Source organism: Lacerta agilis, chromosome 15 (assembly GCF_009819535.1).
Source record: "Lacerta agilis isolate rLacAgi1 chromosome 15, rLacAgi1.pri, whole genome shotgun sequence".
Classification (NCBI taxonomy): Eukaryota; Metazoa; Chordata; class Lepidosauria; order Squamata; family Lacertidae; genus Lacerta; species Lacerta agilis.
In genome coordinates, this window is record NC_046326.1 from 43,655,387 (window position 1) to 43,683,071 (window position 27,685).

At 52.7% G+C, this 27,685-nt stretch overlaps 3 protein-coding genes across 3 annotated transcripts in view; 2 read left to right on the forward strand and 1 right to left on the reverse strand.

The window, feature by feature from the left end:
* Positions 1-4,813, forward strand: part of SUPT6H (SPT6 homolog, histone chaperone and transcription elongation factor) — a 30,787-nt gene extending 25,974 nt beyond the window's left edge. Inside the window, exons 33-36 of the mRNA XM_033172429.1 lie at positions 358-435; positions 525-691; positions 2,589-2,779; positions 4,287-4,813. Coding sequence (XP_033028320.1) covers positions 358-435; positions 525-691; positions 2,589-2,779; positions 4,287-4,473 — 623 coding nt within the window. The 3' untranslated portion in view covers positions 4,474-4,813. The remainder of the gene's footprint in view (positions 1-357; positions 436-524; positions 692-2,588; positions 2,780-4,286) is intronic.
* A 1,414-nt stretch (positions 4,814-6,227) lies between these two features.
* On the reverse strand, positions 6,228-11,579 carry PROCA1 (protein interacting with cyclin A1). The gene is made up of 4 exons (XM_033172412.1): positions 11,020-11,579; positions 8,981-9,113; positions 8,168-8,302; positions 6,228-6,899 (listed from the first exon to the last, which is right to left on the reverse strand). Exons 1-4 carry the CDS (start codon positions 11,444-11,446, stop codon positions 6,242-6,244), a joined length of 1,353 nt encoding a protein of 450 aa, XP_033028303.1. The 5' UTR covers positions 11,447-11,579; the 3' UTR covers positions 6,228-6,241.
* Positions 11,580-13,741: 2,162 nt separating this feature from the next.
* On the forward strand, positions 13,742-26,675 carry LOC117059755 (adenine phosphoribosyltransferase-like). Its single transcript, XM_033171563.1, has 8 exons — positions 13,742-13,891; positions 14,091-14,223; positions 20,860-20,937; positions 22,805-22,962; positions 24,164-24,257; positions 24,838-24,984; positions 26,034-26,129; positions 26,285-26,675. The coding sequence occupies exons 1-8, from the start codon at positions 13,742-13,744 to the stop codon at positions 26,440-26,442; spliced, it is 1,014 nt and encodes a 337-aa protein (XP_033027454.1). The 3' UTR covers positions 26,443-26,675.
* Positions 26,676-27,685: the final 1,010 nt, after the last annotated feature.

Sequence of the window (27,685 nt, forward strand, 5' to 3'; positions counted from 1 at the left end):
GGAGTCCAACAACCTCTGGAGAGCACCTGGTTCCCCCTCCGTGCCCTAGAGCTAGCCAGCCTTCTTCCTCCCTCCTTGCTTGTGAGCGCACACCGGGACCTTGTGAGCCTGGGGTGCTGTCAGCTTTGGGGCCTCCAGCCTTCTTTCTGTCTCCCGCTGAGGCAGCCTGGTGGGACAGCCACCCCCAGGTGGTGGTTATGGGGAGAGGAGGGATGATGGGGCTGGCCAGCTGCAGGAGAGCCGACGGAGAGAGCTTCATTCTATTCCACACTGGGGTGGGGGTGGGGGAGACTCCCCTTGCGCAACGACTTGGTCAGATCCCCAGCCCTCGCAATTCCCCCCTCTTCCCACCCCCAGGAGTCACCCCCAGCAGCAGCAGCAGGACCAGGACTCCGGCTTCCATCAACGCGACTCCCGCTAACATCAACCTGGCAGGTGAGTCCCCTCCACCGCTGCCTCCCCTGCCCTTCCCGCTTGCTCTTGGCGTCTTTGCTCACGGTCTCCGCCTCGCTTCTGCCCCGCAGACCTGACCCGAGCGGTGAACGCCCTGCCGCAGAACATGACCTCGCAGATGTTCAGCGCCATCGCGGCCGTGACTGGCCAGGGGCAGAACCCCAACGCCACCCCTGCGCAGTGGGCCTCCAGCCAGTACGGCTATGGAGGCAGCGGCGGTGGGAGCAGCGCTTACCACGTAGGTGGACGTGGGAAGAGGGGGGGGCGGGTGGGGACTGGGGGCACCAGGTGGGGCTGCTCTAGACTCGTTCTTCTGGTTTTTGGGGCAGCACGTCCCAGCCAGCGCTCAGGCTCCAGTTAAGGTAAGAATCATAGCGTTGGAAGGGTCCCCAAGGGTCATCTAGTCCAACCCCCCCCCCGGCCTGCTCTTGATGGTTCGCACATCTGCCTTCCTTTGGAAGGACGGTGGCTCAGCAGTACAGCGTCTGCCTTGCGTGTGGAAGGTCCCAGGTTCTGTCTGGGTTGGAAGACAACCCCTGCCAGTCAGTGTAGGCAGCAGTGAGGTCTGACTTGGCAGAAGGCTGCTCCCTAGCTGGGCGCCTTCTATTTTCAAAGTGTGGGTATCGCAGCGTCACCTGCATGCGGATCCCACCGTTTTTCTTCACGGTGCGTTTTCTTCCACTAACTTAGAGCAGATGAAAGGGAAATCGGCCGTGGGCAAGTGAGTAGCCCCCACTCTAAAGGAATGTGCTGGGGGGGGGGGTATGGAGGAGGCAGGCTGGATTCTAGCGAGGGGGAGAGGAGGTGAAGGACGCAGCTAAGCTGCCAGCGAGAAAAGGCTTAGCGGAGGAAGAATTTGCTGAGCCGGCAGGCAGGCAGGCAGTGCTTGGCCGGCTGAACTTGCTAATCGGCCAGCAGGCAGGGGCTGTGAGTGAAAGGGCCTTGGGTCCCCCCCCCCCACTGACCTGGAATTAAGGGCACCTTCCTCCGCTCCTAATGCTGGCACCTCACAAACACTTGGCAGTGCCCTGCGGAGCACAGTCAGGAGAGGGCATCTGCATCTGTGGGGCAGAGGGCATCTGCTTCACAGGCAGAAGGTCCCTAGTTCAGACCCCAATGGCCCCTCCAGGTGGGGCTGGGGAAAAGACTTCCTGCCTGAAACTCCCCTGGAGAGATGCTGCCAGTCTGTGTAGACAGGGCTGAGCTAGATGGAGGCAACCGTCTGATTTGGTATAAGGCAGCCTCCTCTTAAATCATCCTTTAAGGCAGAACCATGAGGACCAGGATCTTGTTTAATTTTTAGGGAAAGAGCAGCAGCTCAGGAGCAGAGCACCTGTTTCGCATGCAGAAGGTCCCTGGTTCAATCTATTTTTACTCAGCGTTAACTGCTTTCCATTCTGAATTTTGAATGGCTGTAATGCGCCCTGGGACCTGCCAGTAAAGGGTGGGTAATAATGATGATGAGGGGCTGGGATTGCCCCCCAACTTGAAGCCCTGCAGAGCTGCTGACTCGGCAGAAGGCAGCCTCCTTTGACCTGCCTTCTCCTTACTATCTGCTGATGGCACACAGATTGGCTGGACGCAGAGGAATAGTGTGGGGAGCCCCCGACAGAAAAAGGCTCAGAGCCCGGGGAACGATGAGTGGGAGAAAAGGGAACAGACTGGGAAGAGGAGGTTGAAACTGAAGGGGTAACAGTGGGCAGAAAGAATATGTGACAGAGAGCAGTCCAGACTCAGGCAGAAGCGGAGGCTGGAGAGGAGGGGGGCCAATAGACCGAGTGAGGCAGGCTGCTGAAAAAGTCATGGGTCTCCCTCTTCTGCTGCGACTGGCTCCTCCCCCCCCCCATGGCCTCTCTGAACCAGAAGAGGCATGAAGAGGGAGAAGCAGAGAGGCAGGTGCATTGGCACAGTCTCAGATTGCTTGTGAGGGACCTGGTGGGGGAGGGAGGTTTAGGCAGATGTGGCAAAGCAGGGACATCTTCCTCAGTCCCCACAACTGCCTCATAGGGGCAAGACCTACCAGAACCAGTTGCTGTGCTCACTAGGCCTGGCCTCCTGAGTCAACTTCGCTTCCTTAAATAAAGAGTTAACATCGCTGACGCCGTGTGATTCTCTTTGTCTCTCTCTTGTTGCAGGTCTTTACAACTCCTGCCCAGCAGCCGGTGGCCACCCCACTTCTGACCCCCAGCTACTCCTACACGACCCCCAGCCAGCCCATCACCACCCCCCAGTACCACCAGCTCCAGGCCAGCACCACGCCCCAGTCCACCCAGTCTCAGCCCCAGTCCCAGCCGTCCTCCAGCTCAGCGCAGAGGCAGCAGCCCAAGTAAGTGTGGCGAAAAGGCTCCTTGTTTTATTATTTGATTTATTGACATTGCATTTCTATCCCACCTTTTCCTCCCAGGAGCTCAAGGCGATGTACATGGTTCTCCTCATTTAATCCCCATGGCAACTCTGTGAGGTAGGCTGGGCCCACAGTCACCCAGTGAGCTTCATGGTCCTAGTCCAATGCTCTAACCACTATGCCACACTGGGGAGGTTGGAGAGGGAAGGGGAGAGAAGAAGAAACCACCGAGGGAGAAAATTGGGGTGGGGTGAGACAAGGAGGAAAGGGCAGCACAGTTCAGTCAATTGATCAGCTGGGTTAAAAATATTCTTGATTTTTGGGGAGATTTGTAGAACACCTGGAGAGGGAAGGCTGGTGTAGATTAAAACAAGCACTTTTTTCAAAACTGGAAATTAAAAACAATGGCAGGCACCTCTTTAGAAGAGACTCCCCCCTATGTTTTGTGTGCATTTCAGTCCCTCTCACAGACTCCTCAGAGGCAGCGCTCACCTGCTGCAGGTGCTCGCCTCACCTGAGGCTCTGGCTTCTTCCTTCAGAGCCGCCTTTAGACAGGTGTGCCCTTTGTGCAGGTGGAGCCGATCGGCTGAGGCTCCTGCTCTTCACTGACACAGGAGAAACCAGAGCAGGAGAAACTGGGACCAGAAGTCAGCACCAGCAACGGGGTCAAATGCGGAAGGGGCTGTAGCTCGTTGACAAAGTGTCCGCTTTGCACATGGCATCTCCAGGTGGGGCTGCAAATGTCCCCTGCTTGAAACCCTGGAGAGCCACGGCTGCCGGTCAGTGTATACAACACTGAGCTTGATGGACCAAGGGTCTGGCTCAGTATAAGGCAGCTTCCTATGTCCGTATTTAAATCAGCCCTTAATTCAGAATGGGGAGGACTAGAATCCAGCCAAATCTTTAGGGCTAGGGCACTTTATTTGCATGCAGAAAGCTCTGTATTCAGTCTGCAGCAGCAGCAGCAGCATCTCCAGGTAGGGCTGAGGAGGGACCCTGTGCCTGGAACCCTTGACATGACTATGGTGTGTGTCCCTAAACCGTAGTCCTGCACCGAGAGCTCCAGACCCACAGCAGTCTCTGGATCGGCCCAGCATTCAAAACTCCTGTTCTAGGCGCATTTTGCGACAGGGAATTAGCACAAGTAGTTTCTGAGCTCTGAGGAGCAGTACTGCGCCTAAGATTTCAGTTTAAAACTGCAGACTGGAAGGAAAGGAGGGCTTTTTACTGCCTCCCCACTTCCAGCCAGTTTCTGAAGACAGGAGGAGAAACCCTCTTAAGAATACTAGGGGAGTGGGCATTGGAAGGACTAGACCATGTCAAAAATGAACATAATAGTTTAGCTGCGCTTCATTCATTTTCAGCTTTGCATTCTTGTTATTAACAAAAAGTGCGCCTAGAGATTCTGTTGCTGCGCCCGTAACTTTGGCTTCTAACCCTGGATTGGCCCGTTGTCCTTGACCTTCTTTCTCTCTTCCCCCCTGCCCAGGTCCAGCAGCCACACGGCCATCGACTGGGGCAAGATGGCGGAGCAGTGGCTGCAGGAGAAGGAGGCCGAGCGGAGGAAGCAGAAGCAGCGGCTGACCCCCCGCCCATCGCCCAGCCCCATGATCGAGAGCACGCCCATGTCGGTCGCCGGAGACGCCACCCCGCTGCTAGATGAGATGGACCGGTAGTCCTGCTCCCCTCGCTGCCGCCGGAGACCCCCTCCCTCCCTCCCTCCCTCCCTCCCTCCCTCCCTCCTGCCGGCTGGCCACCTCCCTCGGGGTCTTTGTTTCCTTTGCACTGGACACTTGAGGCATGTGCCAGGGACGCTGGGCAGCGCCCTCCTTGGGGGTTGGAGAGGAGAGGCCCCTGTGTATATACTGGCAGCGGAGGCGCCAGTCCTGACCCGGCCCTCCCGCTGCTCTTCTGCCTTTTGCTCTTGCAGCCAGCGTCAGCCGCTCCTCCCGCCAGCAATGTTCTCTTTTTCCGAAACTGCCCCTGGAGTGCTGGCCAGATCCGGCTGCGTGGGGGCAGGGGGGTCCAGGAGAGGGGCTCTGCCAGTGACTGGGCCGCCAGGGTTTGCTCTCTCAGTCTCTCTCTCTCCGTGTGTCTGTTTTTCTCTCCCTCCTTCTTTGCTCGTTGCCTGTATTTGTACGTATGAAAAGGGCTTTGCTTTTGCCCACCCCCCGGCATGCCAGGGCGAAAGGGGGGGGGGGCTCCGTGGCTGGAAGAGAATCCAGCCTCCCTCGCCCATCAGCTGGCTTTTCCTTGGCACACCCTCTCCGGGACAATATTTATTCAGTTGTGTTACTTTTTAAAAAAATGAGACTGCAGAGTTGAACGCGGGGCGACCGCGCCTTTTGTTTGGGAGCTGTGAAGTGCCGGGAGAGTGGGAGTTTCTCTGGCGGTTTTGCGACAGCCTGAATGCCAAGTAGTGCTCCCCCCCCCCCCCTTTCGCCACCCCACGGCCCCCCCTCCTCCGCTCACTCCCAACAGCACCGAGGAATAAATAGTGTTTCTACTGAACCTTCGTGGAGGTTTTCTCTCTCCTCACTTGCCAGCCAAAGAGGGGCAGTGGGGAGGTTGTGTGCGAGGGGCAGGAGGGAATCTGGGGGGGGGGGTAGGAGGAACTGGCTTGGGGGGGATTCTGGAGATGCAGGGATTTAAGTGCCTTCCTTTTCTGCCCAGTCTTCCATCTGCTGTGGGTGGGGGGCTGGGGACAGCTCACAAAGCCCCCGCAACTGTGCCAGCCCTGTGGAGGTGGACAAGGGCTCTGCCTCAATTCCTGAGTGGCGGATCAGGGCCAGGCCATGCCTGCCATCTCTCTCCTTCCTCCCCAACCCTTTCCCGTCCCCATGAATCTTGCAATGCAGACATGGGTGCATCCCAAGTGTTCAGGATCAAGTTGTTTCTCCTTTTGTCTACCTGATGACTGACTGTCTGTTCTGGAAGAAACAAGCATTTCTGTTCACTTACTCTATTTTTCAACAAACCCCAGCAGGGTTAGGGAACCTTAGACCAAAACACCTGGTTGGCGACAATGGGATTGGGGCTTGAGCTCTGGGGCCTTCTGCCTGCAAAGCAGCTGCTCTGCCCCTGTGCCCCCTTGGCAGAGCTATTGGGGTGTGGGAAGGGGTCTTGTGTCCTGTGCTGCTTCTGCCACCTAGCAGAAGAAATTTCGCAAAACGCAAGCAAGTACGCACCAGTTTGCACGACTTGGCAGGATTTCGTTCTCGAGTGCATGTATGGTATAGATGTCCTGGGGTGGGACACTTCGTGCCCACGGACTTTGGTAGGCAAGCACCTTTTGACTGGGCAGAGTGGGTGCCAGGCACCCTCAGCTTCTCCAGACCCCCCCCCCACTGATATTTCCCTGCCCTCCTCTGGAGGGGTCACGGGGAGGGGAGAGCACACAAGTAAAGTTAGGGTCTTTGGGCTCGATCTGATTTTGCCTGTTTATTACGCAGCCTGAACTGCGGAGACCTTGCCCCCCGAGTCTGGGTGGGGTAAATATTGGGACCGTCCATCTCTCTCCCTAAGACGCCTCCTCCTCCCTTTCCTCTTCCTCGGAGGAGGCTGGACAGTGGGAGGCCTGGGGGTGGCCTTGGGCAAGGCAGTTGGCTCCCTGCCCCCTGGTTCAGCCCCTCCCGCAGGGTCGTCGCCAAGGATGGCATTGAACGGATCTTCCTCCCCTAAGTCCGGAAGCCCCACAGGGTCTTGGAAGTCCACCTTGGCTGGCTCTTGCTCCACCAGCTGCTTTGGGTCCTCTCTCGCGGGATGAGGAACGGTCGCAGCCTTTGCTGCTGCCTTTTTCTTCTTCAAGCCTTTTCCTCTTCTGCCTTTTCTTCCTTTGCCCTTGCCCTTCCGCTGCTTCCTGGGGATGTCGCTGGGCCTCGCCTGGGGGGCAGGAGTGGTCCCAGCCGCTGCCACAAGAGCCTGGTCCGGCTTGCGGGGAAGAGGAGATGAAGCCACCGACAGACGGAAGGAGGTGGTGGTGGTGGAAGACTTTGCCAGGGGCGGCTGATGGGTCGCCAGCCCGTCTATGAGTCCCCCGCCGTATTCGTACAGCACCGGATCTTGCGCCACGGCAACTGCCACGGTTGTGTAGTTCTTGCACCTGGCAAAGATGGAGCAGACAGAGATTACCAGGAGTTGCAGGGATTCCCCGAGCACACAGGGAAAACTTCACAGGCTGGGGGCATCATTATGGCTTGTTTCAAAGTAGGGATGGGGAGGACTAGAAGCTTGACCGCTTTTTAAAGCAGGGGTGGGGAATCCTATGGTCTTCCAAATGTTCCTGGACTTCAGGTCCTGTTAACCACAGCCACTTTGGCCCAACAGTCAGGGAGGCTGATGGGAGGTGAAGCCCAACAAATTTTCCCACCTCTGCTTTAAAATGAAAGAGGTCAGGTTTCTAGTCCTTGTGTTACCATTGCTCCAGAAGCCAGAAGATTAGCTGGGGAGCCGAGGTGTGTTTTAAGGCCTGGCAGAGCTTCTGGCACCCATAGGCTAGCCACACACCTGTAACTAGCACCAGCAGAATAGATTACATGCATGGAAAGAAAATGTGCATTTTTTCCATATTTGCATACAGCACGTGTTTGCAGAATTTGGATTGTTCTGGAACAGGTTCCTTTTGTTTCATTTTAAGGAAGGCCAAGTTCAGCCAGCCCTAGTTGCAGGCTCCCTTCTTGATAATTGGTTTGAATAAATTCTGACCCTCCCAGGCGAGTTTAGCAAAAGTGCTTTTGTAACTGCAAAGCATAGAAAAGATAAATCCCACTAAAACCAGACTGCAGCTTTTCAAGCAATGATATAAAAATCACATTAAAGACTTTAAAATGTGCAACCTCATTGAAAAGCACAATTCTACCAGCAGGAAAGAAAACCAGGCCGCCTCTGTCTTGAATAAAAGCTAGAAATGGAGAGGGAGGGAGGCAGCCAGGCAGGAATCCCCATGGGAAGAAGAGTTGGCAAGTGTCATGAGAGAGCCAGTGTGGCATAGTGGTTAGAGTGTCAGACTAGGAAGACCAGGGTTCAAATCCCCCTGCACTCAGCCATGAAGCTCCCTGGTTGTGACCTTGGGCCAGTCACTGCCTCTTGGCCTAATCTACCTTGCAGGGTTTTAAGTGCAATAAGAAGATAGCATAAAAATCATCATCAACAACAACATCCCCTCTGCTCATTCCTTCCCTTCTTTCCCTCTGCATTCAAAGCAGCCTCTCCCAACTCCCAGCCCCTCTGTCTGTGCTTTGATGGAAAAGCCCGCTCTGTTCTGCTGCAGCAATAATAGCAGAGCCACTCCTTGAGCACTCATCCTGTTTCTGTTGCTCAAGTTTGAAGAGGAGGTTGCTGGGGGCGGAGAAGGAACTAAGAGCCGCTCACCAGACATAGAGATAAGGCTCCACACATTGCTCTTTGTAGGCAAACTCAAAGCAAGGCACTTGGATGACGTTGAAGAAGGCCTGGCCCACCACCCGGGAGGCTGTGTTGTTCACGGCCCGCAGGCACGCCTTTAACCTATAAAAGGAAGGCAGGGGGGTTTCCATTTCACCTATTCTGCATAGAATAAACATCTAGCTGTTCCGTTCAAAAAATCCCAAGGGGGCTCCCAAAACATGTCCTTTTATTAAAAAATAAAATAAAAACCACACTAACCATGTGTTGTGCATTGCAAGAGGGTTGGACTGGATGACCCCTGGGTTCCCTTCCAACTCTGCAGTTCTGTGCCATTGGGGATTGAACCTGGGCCCTTCTGCGTGCCAGCCAGGCCAGGTGCTCAAACCCTGGCAACCCCCCTGACGTCTTGGTATTGTGTTGTTTGAGGTTTTCTATGTCATAACCCACAATAACAGCACAGATTTCAGTTGCCTTATCTGGGCTGGCCTTGAAAATCTGGGTGTTTGGAATAAACAAATGGAGGGGAAGGCAGGGCTGAAGAGGGGCTGTTCCTCCTCACTTTTGGAAACTGCAGGGCCGGAGTTTTGCATGAGAGGCTGAGTTGGTTAGAGCTTGGTGCTGATAACCTGCTAAAGTTGCAGGTTTGATCCTCATATGGAACAGTTGCCTATTACCACATGGCACGGGGTTGGACTACATGATCCTCGAGGTCCCTTCCATCGCTACAGTGCTGTGGCTCTGTGCTTTGGGGGCCCTGCGGGAACTTCCTCCCAAACACTGACCGACCCTTCCGCTCACCTGTTATCGCAGTCGCAGTGGCTGATGGTGTGCCATCGGAAATTCCGGTACCCGTACTTGTAGGTGAAAGGGTGGATGACGTGCTGGCAGTGGTCGTGTTCCCGGCAGCACCTGTCCGTCTCCCGGTGAGCTCCTGGAAGGAGGCCGGAGGCATTGGAGGGCAGCAGGTACAAGGAAATTAGGAAGCCCATCCTAGGCATGGCTTTAGAAACAATGGCTCCACAAGCTCGTTCCCTGCCCTACCCCGAAAAAGCATCCTTCAGAATAGCAGCAGGCATGACCCACTAAGGTACAGGGCGACACAGTAAAACCCGCAACAGTAACAGTAATAGAATTGGAAGGGACCACCGGGGTCATCTAGCCCAACCCCCTGCAGAGTGTGGAGATTGAATCCGCAGCCCTGAGCTTAAGAGTCCCATGCTCTGCTGACTGAGCTATTCCTGCTATCGACTGCATGTTTATTCAAAAACCGCTTTAACTACTTAGTTTGACTAATTCAACAAAACTGATGAACTTGATGAGTGATGCCAGCTTGTCAAAGTCTGAGAGTTGCTTGCACCTCCAGCGCTTCTTGCTGCCCCCTGACATCTTAGCACCCACTAGGGGGCACTACCACCCTCTCTGGTCCAGGCCGAGCTGCTGCCCTCAAGGTGCTTTGGGCTCCTCCTCCTCCTGTCGGCCCCCATAATCATCACATAGCTGAGGACACAGGAGGACACAGGATGGCCCTCTGTCCTGGATGCTTCAGCTGAGATTTCTACACTGCAGGCGGTTGGACTAGATGACCCTTGGGCCCCTTTCAATTCTACGATTGTATGATGCTATGACACATTTCTAAGAGGAGAAGAAAAAGGTGCTCCTTGATGACTCCTAGCTCTGACCTTCCCTAGAGACTTTAGATTCTGAGATCAATCGAGGGGGGCCCTCTCCATTGTTCCATCATCATCAATAATAATAAGAATTACTATTATTAACATTATTGCAATTTACTAGCCACCCTGCATCCTAAGGTCCCAGGGTGGGGTGCAACTATTTATTTATTTATTTATTTATTTATTTATTTATTTATTACATTTCACAGAATCTTTGTAGAGTTGGAAGGGACCCAAGGGTCATCTAGTCCAGCCCCCTTGCAATGCAGGAATCTCAACTAAAGCATCCAAGAGAGAAGGCCATCCAACAGAGGTGTACCAAGCCGCTTGGCTGCCGGGGGTGGCAAGCCAAGCGGCACCCCCCAGGGGCGGGGCCTCGCTCTGTAGCGTATGTGCCATGACGTCTGCCCTACAGAGCGCAGCCCGGGCGGACTCTGCATGTCTGCACGTGCACAGTCTGCCCGGACTCCCAAGCCGCCGCCCGGCACCTCTTCCATGTGGCAGCTGCTTGTGCAGAAGGGCTGCCTTGTGGTGGCAGCTTGGGAGTCGCACTCGCGGGGGCGTGGTGCAGAGTGTCACCCTCCCCAGGCTGGAACCCGGGGCACACCGCCCCCAACGCCCCGCCCTTGCTACGCCACTGCCACCCAACCTTTACTTTAAAACCTCCAGGGAAGGAGAGTCCACTCTTCCTGTCGGAAAGTTCTCCCTGACATTTAGTCAGAATTTCCTTTCTTGCAACTTGAAGCCGTGGGTGCATGTTCAAGGTGGAGTAACAAGGTGGCCGGGGAGACCTGGCCAGATGGGCGGGGTATAAATAAATTATTATTATTATTATTATTATTATTATTATTATTATTATTATTATTATTCTCCACCCCCACCCGCACCCCGCTCATTGAATCCTGACGACAACCCTGTGAGGTAGGTCACGCTGACGGAGGCAGTGTCTGGACACCAGATGAGCTCCATGGTGGAGTGGGCGATTTGAACCCTGGTCTCCCAGGTCCTAGCCCGACCCTCTAAGCACTGCACCACACTGCCTCTCTAAGACATTGTACAGTTCCAAGTATCCGGAGGGCGCCAAGTTGGCGAAGCAAGTGAGGAAGAGGCTCCTGGCTGGAGAAGCCCCACCCCATCCCTCCCCGCACGCTCTCCATCTCCCGTTACCCAGTTCCTCGTAGCTCTCCGCGATGTTGCCGGCTCCGCACCAGAGTGTGCCCGGGTAGGTGAAGCCGCGCTTGGTCCGGCGCCGGGAGGAAGCCTCTCTGCCGTCCGCGCCGTCGAGACAGGCCGCCTTGGCTTCTTCCATCCCGGGGAAGTCGGGCTTCTCCTCCGCCTGCGCGCTCGGGGAACAGCGGCTCAGGAAGGCGGCCACCTCGCGGGGCTCCTCGGAGACGCGGCAGCCACTCAGGCCAGCGCGTCGTTGGGGCGCCCAAGTGGCGCTCAGAAGCTCCATCCCGTCGGACGCCTCCAAGCGGAGCACGCCGGCCCCCAGCGAGCTGCGGAGGACGCACAGGGCCACTGGGGGCCGGACCGGGCCGGATCCAGCCTCCGCTAGCAGCAGCAGCAACAGCGGCAGCGACGTGCCAGGCATCGCGGCGGGAGCCACCGACGGAGCGGGCGGCGGCGGCTTGCTTTCAGCACCAGGGCGCAGAGACAGCGCCCGGCGCGCCCGGCGCCTTTTAAGCCCCGCCGTGCGGTGGCCTGATCCGCGGGGAGGGGAGGGGCCGGAGCTCTCCCTCCCTCCCTCCCTCCCTCTCTCCCTCTCTCTCCCCTGCTCCAAATCTCGATGGGCTCACAGCTCTGGGAAGCAGAAAGCGCAGGCTTTTCTTAGTCCCGGCGTAGTTTTTCACATGACTGCTGGGATGGCCCAGCAGGCAGGCTAAGCAGGTGCGTCTGGGCACCAGCGAGGAAACGTGGGGTGTTCAAGGAGGAAGAGACCCCAAAGGTCCAGTCCAATCGCTTGCAATGCAAGGAAGCACAGCCAAATGATCCTAGAATCATAGTTCATGGTTTGGGGCACACTTATAGTTTCGATTCAAAGAAAAAACCCCAGTCCTGTCAGAGGTAGGAGTCTTCCTTGCCATCTGTTGTAAGGTGTTGGTTCGGCTATAGGATGGACTAGCTTGGAGCACACAAATGACTCAGGTTCTCACCTTGACATGAGAACAAACCTTTGTGATCATCATCTGAGGTCCAGAGAGTGGCAACACAAGAACGGGCCTTTTCAGTGGTGGCTCCCCGTCTGTGGGATGCTCTCCCCAGAGAGGCTCACCTGGCACCTTCATTGCATATCTTTTGGCACCAGGCAAATGTTCCACTTCTCCCAGGCCTTTGGCTGATTAAACAATCAATGGCCTTTCTAATGTGTTTGTGGGAGGGGGGGTTATTGGTTTGTTTCTTGTATTATTATGTATTTTGTGTTCTCATTTTGTATTGTTATGTTGCGAACTGCCCTGAGATCTACAGATGAAGAGTGGTATACAAACAACAACAACAACAACAACAACAACAACAACAACAACAACAGTTGTTGGAAGAGACCCAAAGGTCCCTTTGCAGGAAGCCCAGCAAAGCAGGCTGGGCATTGTGTTGGCAGTGAAAAAGTCTTAGCTGCAGGAGTGGGCTTGGCTGATGCCCCAGATCGAGAGGCTGGAATTCTCACACCCATCAGCAAGACATGTTACACATCCCAGCTCCCCTTGCCATAGGCCTGGAAAGGAATATTTGCAAAAATATTTCAATGCCACATAAACATCCACAACTGAATTTGATTCCAACTGCAAAGCTGGTACTTTAATGTTCCAAATTTACTGTAAGTGGGGTCGTCATTCCAAAATCCATATTGGGCCAATGTCTTCATTAGGCCAACCAAAATGTCCCCAAAATAGTTTTTTAGCAACACTAATATACTTGACCCATCAAGAAGGCTGATCGCCGAAGAATTGATGCTTTTGAATTATGGTGCTGGAGGAGACTCTTGAGAGTCCCATGGACTGCAAGAAGATCAAACCTATCCATTCTCAAGGAAATCGGCCCTGAGTGCTCACTAGAAGGACAGATCCTGAAGTTGAGGCTCCAGTACTTTGGCCACCTCATGAGAAGAGAAGACTCCCTGGAAAAGACCCTGATGTTGGGAAAGATGGAGGGCACAAGGAGAAGGGGACGACAGAGGATGAGATGGTTGGACAGTGTTCTCGAAGCTACTAACATGAGTTTGGCCAAACTGCGAGAGGCAGTGAAGGATAGGCGTGCCTGGCGTGTTCTGGTCCATGGGGTCACGAAGAGTCGGACATGACTGAACGACTGAACAACAACAACAATATACTTGACAGACGATCTCTACACCAGTTACAAGTAGGTAGCCGTGTTGGTCTGCCATAGTCAAAACAAAATAACAAAATAAAAAATCCCTTCCAGTAGCACCTTAGAGACCAACTCTGTTTGTTCTTGGTATGAGCTTTCATGTGCCTGCACACTTCAGATACACACACCAGTTACAAAGAAAAAATGTGGAAGTTTGGCACCAACTTGCTTTTGTTTACTGCCTAGCCTGATGACTAGTTTTGGATAAATTCGCACACTATTTTGACGTGTTTTGGTTGCCACAATAAAGGCATTGCCTTAAATAGGGATTACAAACCCTGTGAAGTTTCAGAAGGCTGCCACCTGCCACATACATTGCACGTTTCCCTACCAAATGCTGACAGAGACGAAGCACCATTGCATGTCAGGCATCAAATGCTGTCAAAGCACCATTGCAGGTCAACGATCAGATGCTGAGAGAGGTCCCATTTGTCCGGTGTGGAAATCGAGAACCGTCAGATGATAAAACACTCGGTGAATTAGCATTTCAGAGGCTGTTGGGAGGCTGTTTGGACTTGGTACCATGGAAGTCTTCACCCCTCCTTCCGCAGGGCTCCTCTCTTCCCCCTCCAAGAGAGCCATGATGCACCCAAGGGAGGCCTTTCGGGTGCCCTATGGGTGCAGATCCAGGCAGGCAGCCTTTCTCCCCCTGGAGCAGCCTGAGGACGAAAGGGTTAGCTCTTCGGCAGCTTCCTCCCCTCCTGCTGCTCCTGGGACTGACCGAGAGTTACCTCGCCAGCCCCCCCCCCCCTTCTCGGATTCATGACTGGCTTCCAAGAGGGTGGGCTGAGGCCGGTCGCTGTGGCAACTGAGATGGGGTGATCGCGGAGGGCCCGTAGGACGCGGCCTCCTTTGGGATGCCTTCCTTTCAGGCCCCCTCGGGACAGAGCTCTTTGTCCAAAAAGCTGCGCCCGCCATCCCGGGTCAACGAGGTGACGCCCGCCTGCCCTCGTGGACTGGAGGGACCCCTGCAAACCGGCTCTGGGGCTGAGCTGGTTCATGTGGGTTTGTGTGTGGATCATGGGGGAATTTGTGCATCTTGGGCTGGACAAAAGTCTAAGGCTGCTTAGAAAGAATCACAGACCTGTAGAGCTGGAAGGGACCCATGGGTCATCTAGTCCAACCCCCTGCAATGCAGGGACCGCAGCTGATCACAGCGCGCATCAGCCACCGGAAGGTGCAGTTCCTCTACAAAGGGGAGGATGAAGGAAAGTTGCAGCATTGGGGAAGGAAAAAGGCTGTTCTCCCTTCTCTCGTCACACTAGAACTCGCGGCCACCCAAGGAAGCTGAATGTTGGAAAGTTCAGGACAGATAAAGTCCTTCTTCACGCAGCACAGAGTTAAACTAGGGAACTCCCTGCCACAGGAGGCAGGGATGGCCACCAACTAGGATGGCTTTAAAAAAGGATCGGACAAATTCATGGAGGAGGAGAGGGCTATTGATGGTTTCTAGTCAAGGAGATAAATAACTATGCAACTTTTGGAAGACATCTGACAGCAGACTTGTATAGGGACGTTTTTAATGTTTGATGTCTTCTTATGCTTTTATATTTGTTGGAAGCCACCCACCCAGAGTGGCTGGGGAACCCAGTCCGATGCGTTCGGTGGAGTACAAATAATAAAATTAGTGTTGCTATTATTACTGCCACAATGGCTCGGCTCTGCTCTGCCTCCGCAGGTGAATACCAGTTGCGAGAAACCGCAGGAAGAGAGAGCTGCTTTTGTGTTCGGGTCTTGCTGGCTGGCTTCCTGGATATGCCACCTTGAGGAACCTGGAGAAAAAGTGGGGATGTAAATGGGTCTCTACTGGAGACATTGGTGTTGGGTGGGGTGGGGGGGACCCACAGCTGTATGCAAGATGGAGAGGATCCATTTCCCCCCAACGGCCTTGGCTGAGCCCTGAGCTGCAAGGCCGGGCTGGCCATGCCCCTCTGCCAGGGGGAGAGGCAGCGTAATTCGCCCATTCAAGAGGTGCCCATTCACTCTGCCCAGGGAACAGACCCTCGATTGAGGTGGGAGCCCAGCTTCGGTGCCTTCTCATCCTGCTTTTTTTGTCTTCCCTGGGAAGGCGCAGGCTCTGGCCTGACCCTGGCAGCACGGGGGAAACGGAGGCTGGCGCAGGAGTCCATGCCAGGAACCGGAGGGAGAGAGGTCCTAGAACTGTCGAGTTGGAAGGGACCCCATGGTTCATCTAGTCCAACCCCCTGCAATGCAGGAATCACAGATGAGGGAGTGGGAGGTGGCTAGGCGGGCAGGGAAGATGCCTGGCACAGTGGCAGAAGAGAGATGAGGGGGCTCGAAAGGGGAGGGGAGGGCTGTGGGTGACTACCAGCCACAATGGCTACGCTCTTCCCCCACGGTTGAGGCAGCAGTGATTCCGAATGCCAGTTGCTGCGATCCGCAGGAGAGGAGTGAGCTGCTCTTGTGTGTTGGGTGCTGCTTCTGGGCTTCCCGTTGGGGCATCTGATCGGCCACTGTGAGGGCAGGATGCTGAATTAGAGGGACCCCCTTTGGCTGGCTCTGCCCAGGCTTGTCTATTGTGATAGCAGAACTTCCATGCGCGAGAGCAGTCTACCTCTGAACACCAGACAATGAGGAACAACAATTGGAGAACACTCTTGCCCTCGGGACCTGCTTGTGGGCTTCCCTTTCGGGACTCTGGTTGCCCACTGTGAGAACAGGATGCTAGCTAGCCCTTTGGCCTGATCCAGCAGGCTCTTCTGATGTCCTTACATTCTTCCGGCTGCTGGTGGTTCAGGGACAGGGTTGTGACTGAGGGTTCATTCTGCATGTGTTTTTAATGAACTCCATGGCGGCTTTTGATTTCAATGCATTTTTACTTACGCTCCTCAATTTCTTTCCATTTCATTCATTACATTTATTTCCCCCCTTTTTCTCCGAGAAAATCCAGTGAGCATCTGGGGCAGCTGTCCCCCTTTCAAGGCGGGTGCAGAGCAGGGCCAGCGAGGGGTGTGACCCAAAGCAAAAGGGCGTGGCTAGGGATGAGGTGTGGCCTGTGGGGAGAGTCCCGCCAGGGGCCAGGCAGAGGCCTCGAGGGCCACATTTGACCCCTGGGTCTGAGCTCCCGCACCTTTTAAGCTGGCTAGGCCAATGATCATCCTGCTGTATAAGGCAGCTTGCGACACCCCTCTCTCCCCAAGTCTTCCGCCTGCTTGCAGTCACTGCGCTGCGTCCAGACCTTGGGATTTGTAGGGTCGTGATGCAGATCTCTGTGATGGAATAGCAGGGGGGAAACAGCCCTGGCTGTCTGGCCCCAGAGAGATAAGGAACAAGATATCTCCAACCAAGGCTTCAGAACCCAAAACACGCAGAGGCCTGACTCCTCCATCTCACTTCCGAGATGTTCCACAACATCCGAGCAGGAAGGTCGATGTGGAGGAGTGTGCGCAACCCCTCTTCTCTCCTCCCTCCCTCCCCCTCCTGAGCCAAGCTTCCCCCTTCATCTGTCTGACGTTGGAGGCCCTGGGATTTTGGACTTGCCAGCTTCTCCCCCTCTCTATAATAAGAACATCAGAAGAGCCTGCCAGGTCAGCTGCCAGACTCCTCTTCCTACTGTGCCAAATATCCCTATGGAACCGGGATGGTAGGTAGAGTGCCTCTGGATCTGGAGGCTCCATTGGTATGTAAGAAGAGCCTGCTGGATCGGGCCAGAGGGGCCCGTCAAGTCCAGCATCCTGTTCTCACAGTGGCCAACCAGGTGCCCTAAGGGAAGCCCATAAACAGGAGCCAAACACAGTGACAACTCTCCAGGCGGTCCCCATTGCCTGGTATCCAGAGGTAGACTGTCCCTGCATAGTGTTGCTCATGTGCTGAGGTCCTGCTTGCGGACTTATTACCTTTGGGGCACCTGAGAGCCCACTGTGAGAACAGGAGGCTGGTCTGTGATACGTCCTCTTTGGCCTAATCCTGCAGGCTTTGATTATGGAGGTCTATTGTGAGAGTAGAACCTCCATGCAGCCCCCCCCCCCTTTGTAGTTCCCAGAAACTAGCATTCAGAGGGCATTTGCTGCCTCCAACAGCGGTGGGAGAAGAGGGGCATTGTGGCTGGCAGGCCCCTGATAGCCCCCTATTAGTTTAACAAAATGGTTTGTTTTAATATCTCTGCAAAGCGCAGCGAACTCAGCCTCCTGCTCTATCGACAAAGCCGTTTCTTGACGGTCACTCTAGCAAGGAAGTGCAAGAGGAATAAATCTGCAGCCCGTCCTGCAGTTCTGCTGCGGGAGAGGAGAGACTGTCCGCAGCCCTCCTCTCTCGCTCTCCCTCCCCTACAGCTTAGGAGCTTCCATGCTCGGCTCTGCCACTTCGCCCCAGACAGGACCCCCCTCTGCGCTGGCCTACTGATCTGAATTGTAAATGTGTTCCCTGAAAGGCAGGAGAAAAGGGAGGGGGTGTCCCTGGCAAGGCCTGCCTGGATTTCAACCCAGTAGTTCAGCAGAGCAAAGGATTGGCTGGTTCAGGGGGCGGGGGCTCCCCGCCAAGTGCAGGCTCAAAAAAGAGGGTGCGGGATTCAGAGACATGCTAGAACTTGGCCATGAGGGAGCCAGAAGTCTGGTTTCCCCCACCACAACCCCAAGAAAAATCGGGATCCTGTGGGACCTTGAAGCTTGCTCACTTTTCGGCAAAGAGTCCTGTGTAGGTTTGAAGCTTGCTCGCTTATCGGCAAGGTGCTCTACCACAGAGCTATGACCCTTTCCCTAAAAACAAAGTAAGGTTCCAGTCCACGTTATGAATAAAGGGTTGATTTAAATAGGAAGCTGTCCTAATTATTCACAGTCAGGTCCATCTAGCTCAGTAGTGCCTACACTGACAGGCAGAAGCAGCTTCTTGATATTTCAGAGAAGTGTCTTTTCCCAGTCCTGACTGGAGAGGCTGCCAGATACCGCTAGCTTGGGTGGTTAGAGCATGGTTGCTGATAACACCAAAATTGTGGGTTCAGTCTCCGTATGGGCCACATGCATATTCCTGCATAACGGGGTTGGACTAGATGGCTCTGGGGGTCCCTTCCAACTCTACAATTCTGTGATTGAACCTGGGATCTTTTGCATTCAAACCCGATGCTCTGAGCTACAGCCCTCCCTGTAGTTCCACACCATTCCTCCCAGTCTGATCTGTTTCCTCGGCAGCCCCAGCCAGTCCAGACCCCATCAAACAATCTCGGGAGTTGTCTGGCTTGCCCCACTTTAGGATTAATCCCACAGGGCCTCATCATCTATTGCTCCATGACCCACTGGCAGGGCTGGATTTAGGTTTGATGAGGCCCTAAGATACTGAAAATAATGGGGCCCTTTATATGTCCAGCTGTCCTTTGTCAACAACAAATTGTCACTGTTTTTTGTGTTGAATATATGCTACTGTATATGGTAATTTATGGACCTAATGGGTATCTAAAGCCATTTGCACATGTTGCCATGCAACCAGTCCATGCAGAATGTAGGCACCCTATATATAGAAAGGAGCAAACCAGTGATATTTCAGGGAGCAGGCTAGCAGGCGGGGCCCATGACTTACATCATAGGAGCCTACACAACACAAAACACTGTTGCTGTATGCAGGTTTTGTTTTATTTGTTTTTTATCTTATATTTTGGAAATGTACATCCAGGTTTTTTCCCTTTAAATTTTTTGGGGCCCCCAAGAGAGTGGGGCCCTAAGCTAGAGCTTGTTTAGCTTATATGTAAATCCAGCACTGCGGCCACTGCGGAAGAATCTTTGGGTGCCATTCTCGACCTTGATGTCATTTGACTGCATATAGTTTGGGTTTTTGCTCAAAAGACTTGTGCGTGAGGTTAGATGTAGCTGTGGTTCCTGCACTGCAGTGGGGCTGGACTAGATGACCCCACGAGGTCCTTTCCAACTCTGACTCAAATCTCGCCACCAGTGCTACTCTGAACATCAGCAGCAGCATCATTTTTCATTTGTAAACCGTCTCTCTATCTTGCAATACTCAAGGCGATTTACAAGCTGAAGAAACAAAAATGTGCATCTTATAACAATCTAATGAAATACAAAAACGTGATAATGAAACATAACTTTAAAATAGGCAACCTGCATTAAAAAAGTAACATTCAACGATCATCAGAATAGTATTAAATAATAATAACATATAAAAGTTAAACAGAAATCCACTCAACGGTTACAATAAACAATTTCTAAACTATAATCAATAAAACAACGGCAAGCCACAGTACATAAAATACAGTACGAATACAGAAGCAGAGACTTAGAGGGTGGGGCAAGGCAGGTGGAAGGAGGTCTCTCCCCTCACCAATGTTCTCAGCTCCCTTGATTCCTTCCTTCCTTCCTGTAGCAGAGCTGGGCAGGATGATCACTGGTTATTCATGAAGTTCAGCCAAATCCAAAGAACAAGCTAGTGGCGCCCTCAGGCGTTGATTTGAGAGTCCTGCTCAGCCTTTGAGATGGACATTCCTTCCACTTCTCTGTCTGCCCCAGACATTTATATCACTCCCCCCCCCCAATAAAAAAATCCTGGGAACTCACGGGTCCCAGCACCACAGAACTACCCAGCCACTGTCAAGAAAAGTTCACTGAAAAGTGTTTCACTGTTATGAAAAGCTGGCAACCCTACCCCAGAGCCTCATAGAATCTTAGAGCTAGAAGGGACCCAAGGGTCATCTAGTCCAACCCCTTGCAATGCAGGAATCTCAGCCAAAGCATCCACAACAGAGGGCCATCCAAGCTCTGCTTAAAAACCTCCAAGGAAGGAGAGTCCACCACCTCTCGTGGGAGTCTGTTCCACTGTGCAACAGCTCTTGCCGTCAGAAAGTTCTTCCTGATGTTGAGTCAGAATCTCCTTTTTCGTAACTTGGAGCCATGGGTTCGAGTCCTACCCTCCAGAGAAGGAGAAAACAAACTTGCTCCATCCTCCTTGTGATAGCCCTTGAGATATTTGAAGATGGCTCTTACATTCCTTCTCAGTCGCCTCTTTTCCAGGCTAAATATACCCAGCTCCTTCAACCGTTCCTCATCAGGCTTGGTTTCCAGACCCCTGGTCATCTTGGTTGCCTCCTCTGCCCACCTTCCAGCTTGTCAACATCGTTCTCAAATTCTGGTGCCCAGAACTGGACATGGTCTTCCAGGGGTTGGCCTGACCAAGGCAGAATATTGTGGAACTCTCACTTCCCTTAATCTAGACACAAGACTTCTGGTGACTTCAGCCTGCCTGAAGCAGGATTTGCCCCACAGGTGGGTTTCCTCTGGGGCATGGTTTTCTCCTGAGCCAAAGCATTGCTCCATCTAGCTCCATGCTGCCAACAGTGGCTGGCAGCATTTCTCCGCAGCTTTTCCTCATTGCAAAGAAGTCCGATCTTTTGAGGAAAGCGCGTTTGTCCCAAAACCAACTGGATTGAGCCCTGCTCCTGTTCCGCTGCTTCTCTGGGCCTCCCTTGCTTTCTCCCCCTCCTGGGCTCCTCGTGGTGAAGGAATTGTGAATAGCTGCTTTAACTGTGAGGCCAGAGCTGGCCCCAGAGTCTGGACCCTGGCCAGGCAAGGGCTGGGCTTCCCCAGCTGTCACTGTCCGTAGCCCAAGGCCCTCCGTCCGTCCCTCCGCTTGGATCCAGTAGCAGCAGCACCTTTGGCCTCCCAGGAAGAAGCACCTCCTGAGTCTCCGTCCGTCCGGAAGAGGCCTGGGAAGAGGCAAAGGTCAGGCTCTTCCCAGCACTGATCTCTCCTCCTCTCCCAGGTACTTGGCATGCCACACATGGATCGGGGAATGGGAACTAGCGTGCTGTGGGGTGTTTTCTCCCCACGAGGGAAATCTGGGGCCGCCTCTCACGTTTGGGAAATGTCGGGTTTATTGGAGTGGGAGGCGGCAGGGGCATTTATGTATTTATTTCGGAGAGCAGAGACCCACAGGCAAGGATGGAACAGGATCCAGCCCACATTTGATTCCTCCTTTAAGAAATCCACGCCAAACTTCCAGACTGTTGCTGTTTCCACGCAGGATTCTAGCTCATCCCAGCAAATCCAGCTGGAGGGATTCTAGGCGGTTTGGGGACGGGCGGGGTTCTTGCACAACCATCTCGCTTCCCTGAAAAGACTGGGCTGCTGTTTTTGCAAGAAGGAAGGGAAGGGATCGGGCGTGACAGGCTGGGAAGGGTGCGATAACTCTGCTGGGATTGCGCTGTCGGCAGAGCCAGGGTCACGGGTTGGAGCCCCACGTTGGGCAGAAAGTTCCTACATTGTAGGGGGTTGGAATAGATGACCCTCGTGTCCCCTTCCAACTCCACAATTCTATGGCAGTACCTAAACTTTGGAACTCCCTGCCTGTTGATACCTTTTCGCCGTCCTCTTTTTGGCTAAACCTTCTTTAGACAAGACTGCCCAGCTGTTTAGAAAGTTGAGGCAAGTCTTAATCTCTTTTCAGTCTATTGTTATTTCAACTTTACGAAAGCTTTGAATTATTGTTGTTGCTGTTAATTTTTCTGATTGATAACGCTATTGTGTTTTTTTCAGTATTATTTTTTATAATCTTTTTATTTGATTTTCAAATATATAAAAACAAACATACATACATACATCAAAAAGGAGTATAAAATCCAAATATCGAGATTACTCTGAATCTCCTGATTTCCCCCCATCCCTTCCATCGGTCCTTTTGATTCTAGTTTCAACTGCTTATCAATACTTCTCTAATTTTTCATCTTCCTAAGTTATCTATACATTCTGTTACATTACAAGTGTATTTAAAATCCTGCTAATGTTTTGCCTGTTTACAATTATTTTGTATCTACATTATAAACATTTCCCATTCTTTTTTTAAAATTTCTTGTCTTCTTGATTCTCGAGTTTCCCAGTTAATTTTGCCATTTCGGCAGAGTTCATCAACTTAATGATATTGGTTTAGGTCTTTTGTAAACTGCTCTGAGGGCTAAACACCCCACCCCACCCCACCCCAATAAACTGAGGAGTAACTCTTAAGAAATAAATAAGTAACTCTCGTTTTGCTGCAACGTCCCCACAAACGAATCAGGAAGAATTGCTGAATAAGCTGGTCGTCAGAGAAGAGCCCTGGGCCAGAATGTGGGCCTCTTGTTCTGCCATTGAACCCCCAAGAGAAATATTCTGGTCATCATGATTCTGCATAATGGTCACTTTCCCCCCAAAAAATGGAAATAGGAAGCTGCCCCAGAGTGAGTCAGAGTGTTGGGTCTGTCTAGCCCCATACTGTCCGCACTGACTGGCAGAAGCTCTCCAGGGTTTCAGGCAGCTCTTCCGCATGCAAAGCAGATGCTCCTAGCAAGAAATATTCTAGTCCTCATGAAGGTCAGTTCCATCCCTTTATTGTTAGACTTCCCTGTGCAGGGATCGTTTTGTTCTCTTGTAGGCTTCCTGAGATGCTCTCAGCGATGCTTAAGTGTGCCTTTGCAGCTGTTAGAGGGAGCTTTACGACACGTGGCTTAATTCTGAAAAGGCAGCACACAAGGGAATGAGAAAGAGGAGAGTCTGCTCCAATTGGGTCAAGGTTTCTGGTGGCTCTCGAACCTTGCGATAGAAAGCATCTCTTTGCATTTATTCCTCTCCAGCCCCCCACCCACATTCCCTTACAGCTTCTCCTCCATCTGCTGACCCTAACCACGTCTCCATGGATCTGAAACACGTCCCCGACCCACGAGAGCAGGGCTGGTATTTGGGGCTGATGGCCCCCAACATCAAAGGCCCCAGCTTCGCCTGGCTGGACCCCTCCCGCCTCTACTGCCACCCCCAGGTAAGGGAGGCTGGGGACAACTTCTGGGGCAGAAGGTTGACATTTGCATCTGATGGACTGCAGGACAGCTCAGTCAGCAGAGCAGGAGACTCTTAATCTCAGGCTTGTGGGTTTGAGCCCCACATTGTGCTGCAGGGGGCTGGACTAGATGACCCCCAGGTACCCTTTCCAAATCTACAGATTCTATGATAAGGAGTTGAGGTAGTGCATTACAGTGGGGGGGGGGGTGGAAGTGAATGGGCAGAAGTAGCCTTTTTTAAAAGGTGAGCGCCTGGTGTGGAACTGGGCCTCTCTCAGGTGGGAGATGGGAGAGGATAAGAGGCAGTGTAGTGGTTAGAGCGTTATACTGGGACCTGGGAGGGACCAGGGCTCAAATCCTCACTCAGCCATGAAACTCTCCCTGGGTGTGTCCCACTGCTAGATTTACCATGGACCATATGCTGTTGCTGGAGAAAAAGGCTCCCAGAATAAATGAAAAAATTACATACACACACTAACAACAACACAATAGTAATAATAGAGATTTCCCCCTTCATTTATTTATTAAATTCATATTACACGTTAGTTGCTGTGCAATTTCAGCACTGTACATAACTTATATTATATTAAATATACGGATTCCCCACATCTAACCCTGAACCCTATTCACCATTTACCCAAATACCCATGTGACTTCCCCCACCCACTTGCCCGATGTCCTTCTCACTACATTAAAACTCTTTCATTGTGTTTGTATTTATTCATCACATTAATCGATCCTCTGTTCTAGAATCATCTTAGCTTAATGAACTCAATCAGTACTTATCCAAAGATTTCCACTGAAGTAATATTGTACAATATATTCTCCAACACACTTCCATTCCTTTCTTAATTTTGTGTTTTGATTGCATTCTAATTGACGCTGTCATCTTGGCTAGTTCAATATATTTGCAGAATTTAATTTGCCACTCTGACATTGAGGGAGTCTCCTCGCTCTTCCAGTTTTTGGCCACAAGTACACTGGCGGCCGCTGCTGCATATAAAAAGACTCTGACCTTGTCTTTAGGGATATAGTAATACCGGTAATAGAGATTAATGATACACATTAATATTGGGAATACACAGAATTAGAATGGTATCTGGAAGCTCCCATTAGAAGGGAAGCTTTGTGACCCCCCTGGACGCCCGCCCCCCAATCGCTCACCTTCTCTGATCTCGCCAGGCCTTCCAGGACTGCGTGGAAGATCTCCTGAAAACCTTTCGGGGTGACCCCATTGACCTGGTTGCCGGCATTGACGCAATGGGCTTCATCCTAGGTGAGTCAGGAGCTCGGCTTGGCTGGAGAGCAAAGAGCAACACAGAAGCGATCCAGGGGATAGAGATGCAGTGGAGAGTTAAACTGTGGGACTCCCTGCCACAGGAGGCAGGGATGGCCACCGCCACGGGGGAGGAGAGGGCTATCAATGGGTCCTAGCCGCAATGGCTGTGCTCTGCCTCCATGGTCAAAGGCAATAATGCTTCTGAAAATCAGTTGCTGGAAGCTGCAGGAGAGGAGAGAGAGAGGGCTCCTGTGCTCAGGTTTTTCTGGTTGGGAGAACAGGATGCCAGACTAGATGGGTCCCCTTTGGCCCGATCCAATAGGACTCCTCTGTTGTTCTTGTGTTCCTAAAAGTGCCTCTGCGCACATGCAGATGGCATTCCCTCTCCAGCGAACCTGTTCTGCATTCTCAATATGATGGCAAAGGTCTCTGGAGTATTTTCCAAGCAGGATTGAACCCCGAGAATAAGTTTGGTGAAAACAAAATGACTAGATTTGGGGCTAGGGATAAGGAGGGTATGGCGTGGCATCTCACGATTCAGGTGGACACCCCTTTGCCCTTCTCAACTCGCCCTCAGGCGCTGCCATCGCCCACACCCTCAAGAAGGGCTTTTTGGCCATACGCAAAGCCGGGCACCTGTGCGTGAAAACTCTCTCGAAGCCTTACAAGGACTACCAGGCTCGCGAGAAGGTGATGGAGATGCGGGCTGATGCCATCTCACCAGGTGAGCAGAGATAATGATAATCATAATTTTATTATTTATACCCCCCCCCACCCATCTGGCTGGGTTTCCCCAGTCACTCTGGGTGGCTTCCAATACATAAAGGTAAAAGTAAAGGGACCCCTGACCGTTAGGTCCAGTCGTGTCCGACTCTGGGGTTGCGGCGCTCATCTCACGTTACTGGCCGAGGGAGCCGGCGTCCAGCTTCCGGGTCATGTGGCCAGCAGGACTAAGCGAATCTGAGCAGCGCACAGAAACGCCGTTTACCTTCCCGCCGGAGCGGTACCTATTTATCTACTTGCACTTTGACGTGCTTTCGAACTGCCAGGTTGGCAGGAGCAGGGACTTATAAATACAAATTAATGGAGGTGACGGCTATAAATGGCTAATAGGTAGGTTCTACCTCCCCTGTTGGAGGCGAAAACCCCTCTGGATACCAGTGGCTAGAAACTGCAGGAGGGGAGAGGGCTCTTGCGCTCAGCTCCCACTTAGGGGCATCTCTCTGGGGCACCTGGTTGGCCGCTGTGAAAACAGGAGGCTGGACTCGAAGGGCCACTCGCCTGATCCATCCAGGTTCTTCTTATGGAGGTCTATTGTGATCGCAGAACCTCCATGCCCTGAAGCAGTCTACCTGTGAATATAGACACTGGAGAATTGTGCTCTGGTCTAGCTTGTGGGCTTCCCATTGGGTAGGGCTGCCGTATTTCTAGAAGTAAAACTCAGGACACAAAAGATGTTGAAATTTTTTTTTCAGGAAACGCAAAGTAGTGGAGCTTTTTCCGGGAAATGAAACTCAAAAGTTGTTGGCAATCAACCTCAAAATCCTGGACGTTTAGCCGATTTTCCGAAATTCCCCCCAGATGCTCTTTTTGCCGTGTGGCAACCCTACCCTTGGGCCCCCTAGGGCCTGATCCAGCACTGCAGGGCTCTTTTGTGGTTCCCTAGCTATGCTCCAGATCCACATTTTTTTGTAAACCTCTCAGGTGAGGAACGGGGTGGGGTGGAACTTGGTACACTAACCCCACCTTGCCCTCTGCCCCCTTTCTGACCAGGCCTTCGTGTCTTGCTGGTGGACCAGTGGGTCGAGACCGGGGGGACCATGCGGAGCGCCATCCACCTGGTGGAAGAACAAGGCGGCCTAGTGGCAGGTGGGTTGGTGAGCAGGTAGGCAGCCGGGCTCAATAGAGCTGCGGCGGCTGGGTGAGTGGAGCCTCCAGCTGCAGCAGCAGTGTACCCTGGCTCTGAGGCTGCCGCTGCTGCCTTGCAGCCGGTGATACCTGCCTTTTCCCCACTCTGCCTGCAGGCATCGCCGCCATCTGCGTGGAGGACAGTGAGGGCGGGCTCTGGCTGAAAGACCACTACAAGTGGGCACACTGTGTGCCCCCCCAACTGATGCCCCAGTTCAACGCTCACTGGCTGGACTCCTTCCAGGCCTTCAACCCCAACCAAGGACCGCAGTAGTGAGGAAGAAGCAGTTAAATGCATGTTCCCAAGGCGTGTCACAGCGACCCAATAGTGGCAAGTTCCGTCTGTTTCCCGGGCCATTAACCTCCGAGATCCCGCAAGCTCGTAACTCCGAGACCAGTTTGGGAATCTTGCCTGCGTGCCTTCCAGCTTATCTGGCACTCCATCAGAAAAATGTTCCTTCTCCATGTTCTTCTGCTCCGGTGTAGTTAATAAACCACCCGCTGAATTAGAATCCTAGTTCAGAGGGACCCTGAGGGGCCATCCAGTCCAACCCCCTAGAATCGCGGCTAAACGTTGGTAGCGTTGATGTACAAAGTGCTCCATGTTGCATTGAAAAACAAACAGGTCTTGGATAGAGGACCTGAGGTGCATAGAAACTCGGGTCACTTTTAAAAGAGGGGAGAGGGGAATGTTGTGGGGAGAGGAGGGTGTCATAGAATTGTAGAGCTGGAAGGTACACCAAGGGTCATCTAGTCCAACCCCCTGCATGGTCCTGGGGCCACACACAGATACTTGGAGGGCCACAGTTCCCCATGCTAGGAGTAAATAATGAAATTAAGTATTGGACAATATGATGGGGTTGTGCCCAACCCAAAGACACACTGGAATGGAATGGACCTAAGTTAGTCACACCTGTTCTCGTTGGAAGATTCTGGAGTGGTAAAAGAAAATAATAATAATAATAATAATAATAATAATAATAATAATAATAATAATAATAATAATAATAATACCCTGCCCATCTGGTTGGGTTTCCCCAGCCACCCTGGGTGGCTCCCAACTGAATATGAAAAACACAATGAAGCATTAAACAGGGCTGCCTTCAGATGTCTTTTAAAAGTCAGATAGTTGTTTATTTCCTTGACATCTGAAGGGAGGGCATTCCACAGGGTGGGCACCACCATCAAGAAGGCCCTGTGCCTGGTCCCCTGTAACCTCACTTCTCGTTGTGAGGGAACCGCCAGAAGGCCCTCGGAGCTGGACCTCCGTGTCCGGGCTGAACGATGATTGTGAAGACGCTCCTTCAGGTCTACTGGGCTGAGGCCGTTTAGGGCTTTCAAGGTCAGCAGCAACACTTTAAATTGTGCTCGGAAACGTACTGGGAGCCAATGTAGGTCTTTCAGGACCGGTGCTATGTGATCTCGGCAGCCACTCCCAGTCCCCAGTCTATCTGCCGCATCCTGGATTAGTTGCAGTTTCCGGGTCACCTTCAAAGCGAGCCCCACGGAGAGCGCAT